Source organism: Tachyglossus aculeatus, chromosome 3 (genome assembly GCF_015852505.1).
Source record: "Tachyglossus aculeatus isolate mTacAcu1 chromosome 3, mTacAcu1.pri, whole genome shotgun sequence".
NCBI classification, from domain to species: domain Eukaryota; kingdom Metazoa; phylum Chordata; class Mammalia; order Monotremata; family Tachyglossidae; genus Tachyglossus; species Tachyglossus aculeatus.
In genome coordinates, this window is record NC_052068.1 from 11,133,227 (window position 1) to 11,147,228 (window position 14,002).

At 49.4% G+C, this 14,002-nt stretch overlaps 1 protein-coding gene across 1 annotated transcript; it reads right to left on the reverse strand.

The window, feature by feature from the left end:
• Positions 1–1,045: 1,045 nt before the first annotated feature.
• On the reverse strand, positions 1,046–12,773 carry VENTX (VENT homeobox). The gene is made up of 2 exons (XM_038743318.1): positions 12,539–12,773; positions 1,046–1,844 (listed from the first exon to the last, which is right to left on the reverse strand). Exons 1-2 carry the CDS (start codon positions 12,771–12,773, stop codon positions 1,423–1,425), a joined length of 657 nt encoding a protein of 218 aa, XP_038599246.1. The 3' UTR covers positions 1,046–1,422.
• Positions 12,774–14,002: the final 1,229 nt, after the last annotated feature.

Here is a 14,002-nt window from a genome sequence, read left to right on the forward strand (position 1 = left end):
CCAAACCAAAGCGTTGACGATAAGAATTTGACCGCTTCCGAAAAGTCGGGAAGAAAACGGAGCCAGAAGCGAGTCGATGGATTAAATTTAAAATACTTTTATTGACTGCTTTGTACAAAATAGGAAGTTTCATTCCAGTCCATCCGAGGACGCTGTACAAAAACTATGTACACTGTCTTTCCGTAAACGGTTTAAGTCTGATATGCACACGGTTTAAAATACATCTTTTAAATATCTTTGAGACGCCCACCGACGGATCTTCGGCGTCGAATGCGACACTGTATTGGCCCGATACAAAAAACAACAACACCCAAAACAAAAACCCCAAAACCCCAAAACCCACTGGAGTTTCTTAGCTCGAGGAAGGTGCCGCTGGCGCAATGGGGCGATGGGTGGGGGGCGTTGATGGGAGTTCAATTCACCGTACGAGTCGTAGGGGGGGAATCCGGGGGTCGCCTCGGTGGGAAAAGGGGCGAGTCTTGCCGGCCAGCCGGCCTCCACTTGACCGTTTTTGGGGAGCCCGAAGGGTCCCGTGCAGAAAGTGGCTAGGCCCAGCATCCGTGCCCGGGCCCAGCATCCATGCCCAGGCCCGTCATCCATGCCCCCGGGCCCATCATCATCATCATCATAATGGCATTTATTAAGCGCTTACTATGTGCAAAGCACTCTTCTAAGCGCTCAGGAGGTTACAGGGTGATCAGGTTGTCCCACGGGGCGGGGCTCACAGTTTTCATGCCCATTTTACACATGAGGGAACTGAGGCGCAGAGAAGTTAAGTAACTTGCCCAAAGTCACACCGCTGACAATTGGCGGAGCTGGGGTTTGAACCCATGACCTCTGACGCCAAAGCCCGGGCTTTTTCCATTGAGCCATGCTCCTGGGCCCACCATCCACGCCTCTGTGCCACACTGCTCTGGGCCTTGCAGGGCAAGAGAGCCCCTGCCCCGGCTTCGGGATGGGGAGGGGGACTCCTGTCATCATCATCATCAATCGTATTTATTGAGCGCTTACTATGTGCAGAGCACTGTACTAAGCGCTTGGGAAGTACAAATTGGCAACATATAGAGACAGTCCCTACCCAACAGTGGGCTCAGGCAGCATCATTAAAGCAAGGACTGGTTTTCCTCAGGCCCCCTGGAGCAGAAGGACGGATCTTGGCTGGGAGGAGAGTGGGTGGGAAGGGCTCGGGGTCCTTGGGGTGGCCCCCAGTCTCCACTTCTGGGCACCCCCCGGAGCCCCTGGCGGGCCGGGGGTCCCGAGGATGGCAGGATGGCAGAGAGGAAGGGCATCCCGCGGTGGAGGCGGGATGGGTGGCCCCTCTGGGCCCCCCTCGTTGGCGCCTGGGTGGTGGGGGGGCCCGAGGGTGGCAGGCCGGCAGAGAGGAAGGGCATCCCTTGGTGCCAGGCCGGAGGGCGCCCTGGCCTAGGACAGGTAGTACATGCCATAGGTGAGCGGGGTGGTGAAGAGGCCTGGCACGGGCTGCAGAGGGCCCCGGGGGAAGCCCCCGGACGGTCCGTAGAGGGCCGGAGAGCCCTGCAGGGGACCGCCCAGCGGGAAGGGCAGGGCGAAGGAGGGCAGCAGGGGCTTGGCCGCCAGCTTCAGCTTCTCCAGCTCGGCCTCCTGCAGCCGCTTGGCCTTGGCGCGCCGGTTCTGGAACCAGATCTTCACCTGGGTCTCGGTGAGGCTGAGGGAGGTGGAGAACTCGGCCCGCTCGGCGATGGACAGGTACTGCTTCTGCCGGAATTTGCGCTCCAGGGCCAGCAGCTGGGCCGTGGTGAAGGGCGTCCGGGGCTTCCTGTTGGTCTTGTGTTTGCGCAGGGTGCAGGCCGGGGGGCTGGGGGCTCCTGCGGGGCACACAAATAACAATAATAATAATAATAATAATAATAATTATAGAATTTGTTAAGCGCTTACTTTGTGCAAAGCACTGTTCTAAGCGCTGGGGAGGTTACAAGGTGATCAGGTTGTCCCATGGGGGGCGGCTCACAGTTTCAATCCTCATTTTACAGATGAGGTAACTGAGGCCCAGAGAAGTGAAGTGACTTGCCCAAAGTCACACAGCTGACAGGTGGTGGAGCCGGGATTTGAACCCATGCCGTCTGACTCCAAAGCCCGGGCTCTTTCCACTGAGCCACGCTGGCCGGGATCCTTAGCTCCCTCCCTCAGGGGGGAACGGTCCTTCCTTCCTCTCTATTTACTGCGTCCAGAGCGCTGGTCTAAGCGCTTGGGAAGTAATAATAATAATAATAACGTTGGTATTGATTAAGCGCTTACTATGTGCCAAGCACTGTTCTAAGCGCTGGGGAGGTTAGTACATTTCATCAACAGACTGTGAGCCCGGTGTTGGGTAGGGACCGTCTCTAGAGGTCATGGGTTCAAATCCCGACTCTGCCGCTTGTCAGCTGTGTGACTTTGGGCAAGTCACTTCACTTCTCTGGGCGTCAGTTCCCTCTTCTGTAAAATGGGGATGAAGACTGTGAGCCCCCCCGTGGGACAACCTGATCACCTTGTAACCTCCCCCTGTGCTTAGAACAGCGCTTTGCACATAGTAAGCGCTTAATAAATGCCATCATTAATTATTATTACACTTCATCAACAGACTGTGAGCACGTTGTTGGGTAGGGACCGTCTCTATCTGTTGACGACTTGGACTTCCCAAGCGCTTAGTCCAGTACTCTGCGCACAGTAAGCGCCCAATAAATACGATTGAATGAATGAATGAATTAATGAACAGAGACAACCCCTACACTACAGTCTAGAAGAGGGGAGACAGACGACGAAATCAATCAATCAATCAATCAATCAATCAATCAATCGTATTTACTGAGCGCTTACTGTGTGCAAAACAAGGAGATAATAATAATGACGGCATTTGTTAAATGCTTACTAGGTGCCAAGCACTGTTCTAAGCGCTGGGGGGGATACAAGGAGATCAGGTTGTCCCACGCGGGGCTCACAGTTTCAATCCCTATTTTACAGATTAGGGAACTGAGGCTCGGAGAAGCGAAGTGACTTGCCCAAAGTCACACAGCTGACAAGCGGCGGAGGCGGGATTAGAACCCACGACCTCTGGCTCCCAAGCCCGGGTCTTTCCACTGAGCCACGCTGCTTCTAAAGTACAATTCATCAACAGACAGAGACAATCCCCACCCAGCAAGGGACTCACAGTCTAGAAGGGGGGAGACAGACAACGAAACAAAACGAGGAGATAATAATAATAATAATAATTGTATTTGTTAAGCACTTTCTATGTGCGAAGCACTGTTTTAAGCGCTGGGGGGATACGAGGTGATCAGGTTGTCCCACGTGGGGCTCACAGTCTTCATCCCCATTTTACAGATGAGGGAACTGAGCGCCAGAGAAGTTAAGTGACTTGCCCAAGGTCACACAGCAGACATGTGGCAGAGCCGGGATTAGAACCCATGTCCTCTGACTCCAAAGCCCGGGCTCTTGCTGCTGAGCCACGCTGCTTCTCAAAGTCCAATTTGTTAAATGGTATTTCTTAAGCGCTTACTACGTGCCAGGGACCGTACTAAGCGCTGGGGGGGAATCCGAGCTAATCAGGTTGGCCCATGTGGGGCTCGCCGTCTTAATTCCCGTTTTGCAGACGAGGCCCAGAGATGTGAAGCGACCAGCCCCAGGTCACACAGCAGGTAAGGGGCAGAGGTGGAATTAGAACCCGGGTCCCTTAGGGTCCTACGCGTCCCCCACAATTAGACACCCAACTCACCTCAAGTGGTGGAGCAGGTGGGGGGGAGGGAAAGGGCACTGGGCCTCCTGGGGGGGGGGGGGTCACAGCTTCCCCCTCCCCATATTACTCTATTTATTTTACTTGTACATATTTACTATTCTATTTATTTTGTTAATGATGTGCATTTAACTTTTATTCTATTTGTTCTGACGACTTGACACCTGTCTACACGTTTTGTTGTCCGTCTCCCCCTTCTAGACTGTGAGCCCGTTGTTGGGTAGGGACCGTCTCTATATGTTGCCGACTTGTACTTCCCAAGCGCTTAGTACAGTACAGTAAACGCTCAATAAATACGATTGAATGAATGAATGAATGAATTCCCAGAGGGCAAAGGGCCATGCTGGGTGAACTTGGGCCAGTCACTTTACTTCTCTGGGCCTCGGTGACCTCATCTGGAATATGAGAAGCAGCGTGGCACAGGGGAAAGAGGCCGGGTTTGGGAGTCAGAGGACGTGGGTTCTAATCCCGACTCCACTTGTCTGCTGTGTGACGTTGGGCAAACCACTTCACTTCTCTATGCCTTAGTGACCTCATCTGGAAAATGGGGATTAAGACTTTGAACCCCAGCTGGGACAACCTAATTACGTTGTATCTACCCCACCGTATAAAGCAGTGCTCAGCACCTAGTAACTGCCTAACAAATGCAATTATTATTATTATTGTTAATGGAGATTGTAACTGTGAGACCCCCGTGGGGCATGGACTGTGTCTAACTTTCATTCAATCGTATTTACTGAGCGCTTACTGTGTGCAGAGCACTACAACTTGATTTGCTTGTATTCACCGCAGCGCTTAGTACAGTGCTTGGCACATAGTAAGGGCTTAACAAATACCACTATCATTATTATTCGCGGGATTAGCCATCTGCGGCTTCTGGAGGCCGCAGGGAAGGAGGGAGGGAGGTGTTTAGCGGGACATACCATCCTCCGGGACCCTCGGGCCCTAACTTAATAATAATAAATAATCAGTATGGTATTTGTTAAGCGCTTACTAGGTGCCAAGCACTGTTCTAAGCGCTGGGGTAGATACCAGCTAATCAGGTTGTCCCCCGCGGGGCTCACAGCCTTCATCCCCATTTTCCATATGAGGAAACTGAGGCCCAGAGAAGTGAAGTGACTTGTCCAAGATCACACAGCGGACAAGCGGCAGAACCGGGATTAGAACCCACGTCCTCTGCTCCCAAGCCCGGGCTATTGCCCCTAAGCCACGTTGGGCCAACATCCTCCGGGCCTCGGGGAGGTCGAGGGGTGGGGACACCTTCGTGGACCAGATACTAAGCGCTTACTGTGTGCAGAGCACACAGCGCTGAGTACACTGCTCTGCATACAGTAAACGCTCAATAAATACAACTGAATGAATGAATGAATGAACACCCTCACCCACCCAGGATGCTCTCCCGAGGGGCTGGTGTCTCCTCGTCCAAAATAATAATACATATATATGTATGTATATATGTATCATATATATATACATAACATATAAGAGATATATATATCCCAGACTGAGCCCCTTTCTTCCTCTCCCCCTCGCTCCCCTCTCCATCCCCCCATCTTACCTCCTTCCCTTCCCCACAGCACCTGTATATATGTATATATGTTTGTACATATTTATTACTCTTTTTATTTATTTATTTATTTTACTTGTACATGGCTATTCTATTTATTTTATTTTGTTAGTATGTTTGGTTCTGTTCTCTGTCTCCCCCTTTTAGACTGTCAGCCCACTGTTGGGTAGGGACTGTCTCTATATGTTGCCAATTTGTACTTCCCAAGCGCTTAGTACAGTGCTCTGCACATTGTAAGCGCTCAATAAATACGATTGATGATTATATATATATATATATATCTCTAACGCTTTGGATCGGACCCGGGATTTACATTTTCATGCGTCTCGGGAAAGAAGAAAGAGGAAAGAGAAGGAAAAGAGCTGGGGTTGGGGTTTTCAGAAACCCTGAAATGACTTTAGTTTTGACTTTTCCAAAAGTGTAAACAGACGCTGCTACCCTAGTAGGGTCTCGCCCAGCGAGGACCAATCTAATGAGCCTTCTGGACTGGGAGCCCGTTGTTGATTAGGGACCGTCTCCATATGTTGCCGACTTGGACTTCCCAAGCGCTTCGTACAGCGCTCTGCACACAGTAAGCGCTCAATAAATACGATTGAATGAATGAATGAATGAAAGAGCCGGACCTCCTCTCTAAAATGGGGATGAAGACTGTGAGCCCCACGTGGGACAACCTGATTCCCTCGTACTAGTACTAATACTACTACTACTAATGGCATTTGTTAAGCGCTTACTATGTGCCAGGCACTGTTCTAAGCGCTGGGGTAGATACGAGGTAACCAGGTTGTCCCCCCGTGGGGCTCACAGTCTTCATCCCCATTTTCCAGATGAGGGAACTGAGGCCCAGAGAAGTGGAGTGGCTTGCCCAAGGTCACACAGCAATCAATCAATCAATCAATCGTATTTATTGAGCGCTTATTGTGTGCAGAGCACTGTACTAAGCGCTTGGGAAGTACAAGTTGGCAATATATAGAGACAGTCCCTACCCAATAGTGGGCTCACAGTCTAAAGTGGCAGATTCGGGATTAGAACCCACAACCACCGACTCCCAAGCCCGGACTCTGTCCTCTTAAGTCACCCTGCTTCTCACGCTGCTATATCTATCCCAGCACTTGGAACAGTGCATGACATCTAGTAAGCGCTTAACAAATACCATAATAACTTTTATTATAATTATTATTATGATTCCGGATTCTTAGATTTTGTGTTCCCTTCTAATAATAATAATAACGGTATCTTGTTAAGCGCTTATTATATGCCAGGCATTGTACTAAGCACTGGGGTGGATACAAGCGAATCCCTGTCCCACGTGGAGTTCACAGTCTCAATCTTCATTGAGGAAAGCGAGGCCCAGAGAAGGGAAGTGACTTACCCAAGGTCACAACGCAGATAAGTGGTGGAGTCGGGATAAGAACCCAGGTCCTTCTGACTCCCGGGCCCGCGCTCTAGCCCCTAGGCCACGCTGCTTCTCACGAAAAGGTGTTTTTTTCGTAAAAAAAGGGTCCCCGCGTTGCTGGACTCAGGAAACACTCGCAAAATAAGCGCTTAGACCAGTGCTCTGCACACCGTAAGCGCTCAATAAATACGGTTGAAAATATTAATTCGGAACGAGTGTTTTGGGTGTCGGGTGGCCCGGCTAGAGCTTTTTTTCGTTTGTTTTCCCTCGGGATAACGGGACACTTTTGCCCCTATTTCCTAGAGAAGCAGCGTGGCTCAGTGGAAAGAGCACGGGCTTGGGAGTCAGAGGCCATGGGTTCAAATTCGGACTCCGCCACTTATCGGCTGTGTGACTTTGGGCAAATCACTTCACTTCTCTGGGCCTCAATTCCCTCATCTGTAAAATGGGGATTAAGATTGTGAGCCCCACGTGGGACAACCTGATCACCTTGTAACCCTTCAGCGCTTAGAACAGTGCTTTGCATATAGTAAGCGCTTAACAAATACAACTATTATTTTTATTATCAGTCCCCGCTCCTCTTCCTCCTTCTTCTCCTCCTCCTCTCACGTTCGCGACCCCCGGGGAAAGAGAGGGAGAGAGAAAAAGGAGGGAGAGAGGAGAGAGATGAGGAAGAGGAGAAAGAGGGGAAGAGAGAGGGAGAGAAAGAGAGGAAGAGAGAGGGAGAAAAAGAGGAAGAGAGGAAGAAAGAGAGGAGAGACGTGGGATGGGGAGGAAAAGAGAGAAGAGGGAGAGAGTACAGTGCTCTGCACACAGTAAGCGCTCAATAAATACGTTTGAATAAAACGGTGAGAGGGAGGAAGGGAGGGATAGGAGAGGGGTGAGGGAGAGGAGAGAGAAAGAGAGAGATGAGGGAGAAAGAGGAGAGTGTGGCCTTGGGCGAACCGCTTCACTTCTCTGTGCCTCGGTGACCTCGTCTGTAAAATGGGGGTGGAGACTGTGAGCCCCACCTGACGTCCTCGTCTCCACCCCGGCTTGGCACATTGTAAACGCTTAATAATAATAATGATAATGGTATTTGTTAAGCGCTTACTATGTGCCAAGCCCTGTTCTCAGGTTGGACACAGTCCCTGTCCCACGTAGGGTTCACACCCTTAATCCCTATTTTACAGTTGAGGGAACGGAGGCTCAGAGAAGTGAAATGACTCGCCCCAAATCGCACACCTGACAAGTGACGGATCCGGGATTAGAACCCTTGACTCTGCGCTCTTTCCACTAAACCACGCTGCTCCTTATTAATAACAATAATAATAATGATCATGATGATGATATTTGTTAAGGGTTTATTATGTGCCAAGCACAGTTCTAAGCGCTGGGGTAGATACAAGGTAATATACCTTGTTCCACATAGGGCTCACAATCTTAATCCCCATTTTCCAGATGAGGTAACTGAGGCCCAGAGAAGTAAAGTGACTCGCCCAAGATCACACAGCAGACCAGTGGCAGACCCGGGATTAGACCCCACTTTCTCTGACTTCCAAGCCCGTGCTCTTTCCACTAAACCACACATTATTATTATTTTACCAGCGCTTTGAACAGTGCTTGGCACATAGTAAGTACTTAACAAAATACCATCATTATCACTATTATTATTATTACTATTATATCTCTCCACAACCATACATTATTATACCAGCGCTTAGAACAGTGCTTGGCACATAAACACTTACCAAATACCATCATTATCATTAGCATTATTATGTTCCCCCACACCGACACATTATTACGATTATGCTAGCGCTTAGAACAGTGCTTCGCACATATTATTGTATCCCCCCACCCACACATTATTATTATTATTATTATTATTATTATACCAGTGCTCAGAACAGCGTTTGGCACACAGTAAGAGCTTAACAAATGCCATCATTACCATTATTATATCTCTCCACACCCACAGGTTATTATTATTATTATTATTATCATTGTTATTATTATTATTCCAGCGCTTAGAAAAGTGCTTGGCACATATTATTATATCGCCCACACCCACATATTATTATTATTATTATACCAGCGCTCAGAACAGTGCTTGGCACATAGTAAGTGCTTAACAAATACCATCATTATCGTTATTGTTATTATTATAATATCCTCTCACCCCCCCACATTATTATTATTATTATGATACCAGCGCTCAGAACGGTGCTTGGCATATAGTCAGCGCTTAACAAATGCCATTGTTATTATTATTATACCAGCTCTCAGAACAGTGCTTGGCGCATAGTAAGCGCTTAACAAATACCACCCTTATCATTATTGTTTTTATTACATCCCCCGACCCCCGCACATTATTAGTATTATTATTATACCAGCGCTCAGAACGGTGCTTCGCGCAGTCAGCACTTAGCAAATACAGCTATTTATTATTTTTATAATTTCATACCAGCGCTCAGAACGGTGCTTGGCGCATACTAAGCGCTTACCAAATACCATCCTTATCATTATTGTTATTATTGCACCCCCCTAGCCTCCGTACATTATTAGTATTATTATACCAGCGCTCAGAACAGTGCTTGGCACGTAGTAAGCGCTTTCCAAGTCCCATCCCGATCATTACTGTTATTATGGACATTATTATCATTATTATACGAGCGCTCAGAACGGTGCTTGGCACATAGCGCTTACCAAGTACCAATCTGATCATTACAGTTATTATCACACACCCCCCCCCCCCGAGCCCCCGTACATTATTAGTATTATTATACCAGCGCTCAGAACAGTGTTAGTGCTCTGCACACAGTAAGCGCTCAATAAATACGATTGATTGATTGTTAGGCGCATACTAAGCACTTACCAAATACCATCCGGTGCTGGGCCCCCGGCTGAGGGTCGCAGCAGGGTTTGTGTTGGGGATTGTGTGTTAGAGAAGCAGCGTGGCTCGGTGGAAAGAGCCCAGGCTTGGGAGTCAGAGGTCGTGGGTTCGAATCCCGACTCCGCCACTTAGCTGGCTGACTTTGGGCAAGTCACTTCACTTCTCTGGGCCTCAGTTCCCTCATCTGTCAAATGGGGACTAAAACTGAGCCCCCCGAGGGGCAGCCTGATGACCTTGTATCTACACCAGGGCTTAGAACATAGTAAGTGCTTAACAAATACCACAATTATTATTATTATTATTCTCTGGGCCTCAGTTCCCTCAATTTGGCACATAGTGAGCGCTTAACAAATGCCATTAATATTTTTATTCTCCGGGCCTCAGTCCCCTCAATCTGTCAAATGGGGATGAAGACTGTGAGCCCCACGGGGGACAACCCGATGATCTTGTCTTTACCCCTGCGCTTAGAACAGGGCTTGGCACATAGTAAGCGCTTAACAAATACCACACATTATTATTATTCTCTGTGCCTCAGTTCCCTCAATTTGTCAAATGGGAATGAAGACTGAGAGCCCCACGGGGGACAACCCGATGACCTTGTATCTACCCCAGCGCTCAGACCAGTGCTTGGCACATAGTAAGTGCTTAACAAATACCACAATTATTATTATTATTATTCTCTGTGCCCCAGTTCCCTCAATTTGGCACATAGTAAGCGCTTAACAAGTACCACACTTCTCCTTCTTCTTCTTCTCTGTGCCTCAGTTCCCTCCACCTGTCAAATGGGGATGAAGACTGTGAGCCCCAAGGGGGACAACCCGTTGACCTCGTATCTACCCCAGCACTTAGAACAGTGCTTGGCACATAATAAGCGCTTAACAAATACCACACATTATTATTATTCTCTGTGCCCCAGTTCCCTCAATTTGGCACATAGTAAGACAAACACCACACTTATTATTATTATTATTCTCTGTGCCTCAGTTCCTCAATTTGGCACATAGTAAGCGCTGAACAAATACCACACTTATTATTCTCTGTGCCTCAGTTCCTCAATTTGGCACATAGTAAGCGCTTAAAACAAATACCACACATTATTATTATTCTCTGTGCCTCAGTTCCTCAATTTGGCACATAGTGGGCGCTTAAAAAATACCACACTTATTATTATTATTCTCGGTGCCTCAGTTCCTCAATTTGGCACATAGTAAGCGCTAAACAAATGCCACACTTCTTCTTCTTCTTTTCTGTGCCTCGGTTCCCTCAATCTGTCAAATGGGGATGAGGACTGCGAGCCCCACGGGGGACAACCCGACGCCCTTGTCAGCGCTTAGAACAGTGCTCAGCGCTTAGAACAGTGCTCAGCGCTTAGAATAGTGCTTTGCACATAGTAAGCGCTTAACAAATACAATCATCATTATTATTATTATTGTTACCGCAGCGCTTAGACATAGTAAGCGCTTAACAAATACCATCATTATTATTATTACCGCAGCGCTTAGACATAGTAAGCGCTTAACAAATACCATCATTATTATTATTACCGCAGTGCTTAGACATAGTAAGAGCTTAACAAATACCATCATAATTATTATTACCGCAGCGCTTAGACATAGTAAGCGCTTAACAAATACCATCATTATTATTATTATTACCGCAGCGCTTAGACATAGTAAGCGCTTAACAAATACCATCATTATTATTATTACCGCAGCGCTTCGACATAGTAAGCGCTTAACAAATACCATCATTATTATTATTACCGCAGCGCTTCGACATAGTAAGCGCTTAACAAATACCATCATCATTATTATTATTATTACCGCAGCGCTTCGACATAGTAAGCGCTTAACAAATACCATCATTATTATTATTACCGCAGCGCTTCGACATAGTAAGCGCTTAACAAATACCATCATCATTATTATTATTATTACCGCAGCGCTTAGACATAGTAAGCGCTTAACAAATACCATCATTATTATTATTACCGCAGCGCTTAGAACAGGGCTGACCAGATCATCATCATCATCATCAATCGTATTTATTGAGCGCTTACTACGTGCAGAGCACTGTACTAAGCGCTTGGGAAGTACAAATTGGCAACATATAGAGACAGTCCCTACCCAACAGTGGGCTCATCGCCCCGCGGTTCTTCAGACGGGTGGGTATTGGGCCAGGGAAGCAGCGTGGCTCAGGGAAATAGCCCGGGCTTTGGAGTCGGAGGTCATGGGTTCAAATCCCGCTCCGCCACTTGTCAGCTGTGCGATTTGGGGCAAGTCACTTGGCTTCTCTGTGCCTCAGTTACCTCATCTGAGACCGTGAGCCCCACGTGATGACCTGGTATCATCATCCTCATCAATCGTATTTATTGAGCGCTTGCTATGTGCAGAGCACTGTGCTAAGCGCTCGGGAGGTACAAATTGGCAACATTATAGAGACAGTCCCTACCCAAGAGTGGGCTCATCGCCCCGCGGTTCTTCGGACGGGTGGGTATTGGGCCAGGGAAGCAGCGTGGCTCAGGGAAATAGCCCGGGCTTTGGAGTCGGAGGTCATGGGTTCAAATCCCGGCTCCGCCACTTGTCAGCTGTGCGATTTGGGGCAAGTCACTTGGCTTCTCTTTGCCTCAGTTACCTCGTCTGAGACCGTGAGCCTCACGTGATGACCTTGTATCATCATCACCATCAATCGTATTTATTGAGCGCTTACTATGTGCAGAGCACTGTGCTAAGCGCTCGGGAGGTACAGATTGGCAACATAGAGAGACAGTCCCTACCCAGCAGCGGGCTCACAGTCTGTCTACCGTCCTCAGCGCTTAGGCCAGCGCTTGGCACATAGTAAGCGCTTGATCAATGCCATCGTTAAGCGCTTAGTACAGTGCTCTGCACATAGTAAGCGCTCAATAAATACGATTGATTGATTGATCGTTATTAGTACGATTGCAACCCAACTTACGCGTGGGCGCGGAGGCGTCGGGCGTCGGGCAGCAGGGTCCGGGGTTGGGGGGTCCCGGGTCCGGCGGGGGTCGGTCGGGGGGTCCCTCGGGGGGTCCCTCGGGGGGCCCCCGGCCGGGCCTGCGCTCCGCCACCAGCAGGGCCTCCACGCTGAAGGCCAGGGGCCCGGCGCGGGCGCCCCCCGGCTGGACGCCCCCCGGCGGGGCCGCCGCCCCCCGCTGGCCTCCGGGCTTCATGGCCGGGGACGAGGGAGCCATGCAGCGGCGTCTCCCCCGCTCCGGCCGGCCGGGGCTGGGGGGCTCGGGGGGCGCGGGGTCGGGGGGCGCTGGGGTCCGGGCCGCCCCCCGCCCGGGGCCCGCCTAGAAAAAGGTCTGGGGGCGGGCCCGCACCGGGCCGCCCTCCAATGGGGGAGACGCCGCCCGGGCCCCACGCCCCGTTCGACCAGCCCCGGGGCCTCCCCGCCTCCCCACTCGCTCACTCATTCAGTCCTACTTAGTGAGCGCTCACTGTGTGCAGACCACTGGACTCGTGAGAAGAAGAAGGATGATGGCATTTATTAAGCGCTTACTATGTGCACTGCTCTAGCTAAGCGCTGGGGAGGATGCGAGGTGATCAGGTTGTCCCACGGGGGGGGCTCACGGCCTTCATCCCCATTTTACAGAGGGGGGAACTGAGGCCCAGAGAATCACTCAATCGTGCTGTGTGTAGAGCACTGTACTAAGCGCTTGGGAAGTACAAGTTGGCAACATATAGACTGAGCCCCTTCCTTCCTTTCCCCCTCGTCCCCCTCTCCATCCCCCCATCTTACCCCCTTCCCTTCCCCACAGCACCTGTATATATGTTTGTACATATTTATTACTCTATTTATTTTACCTGTACATATCTATTCTATTTATTTTATTTTGTTAGTATGTTTGGTTTTGCTCTCTCTCTCCCCCTTTTAGACTGTGAGCCCACTGTTGGGTAGGGACTGTCTCTATATGTTGCCAACTTGTACTTCCCAAGCGCTTAGTACAGTAAATACGCTCAATAAATACGATTGATTGATATAGAGACAGTCCCTACCCAACGGTGGGCTCACAGTCTAAAAAGAGAAATGAAGTGACTTGCCCGAAGTCACACAGCTGACAAGGGGCGGGGCCGGGATTTGAACCCATGACTTCTGACTCCAAAGCCCGGGCTCTTTTCCGCTGAGCCACGCTGCTTCTCTAAGCGCTTGGGCAGTCCAAGTCGGCAACATCTAGAGACGGTCCCTACCCAACAGCGGGCTCACAGTCTAGAAGGGGGAGACAGACAACAAAACAAAACATATTAACAAAATAAAATAAATAGAATAGATGTGTACAAGTAAAATAAATAGAGTAATAAATATGTACAAACATATATGCATATATACAGGTGCTGTGGGGAAGGGAAGGGGGTAAGGCGGGGGGAATGGAGAAGGGGAAGAGGGGGAGAGGAAGGA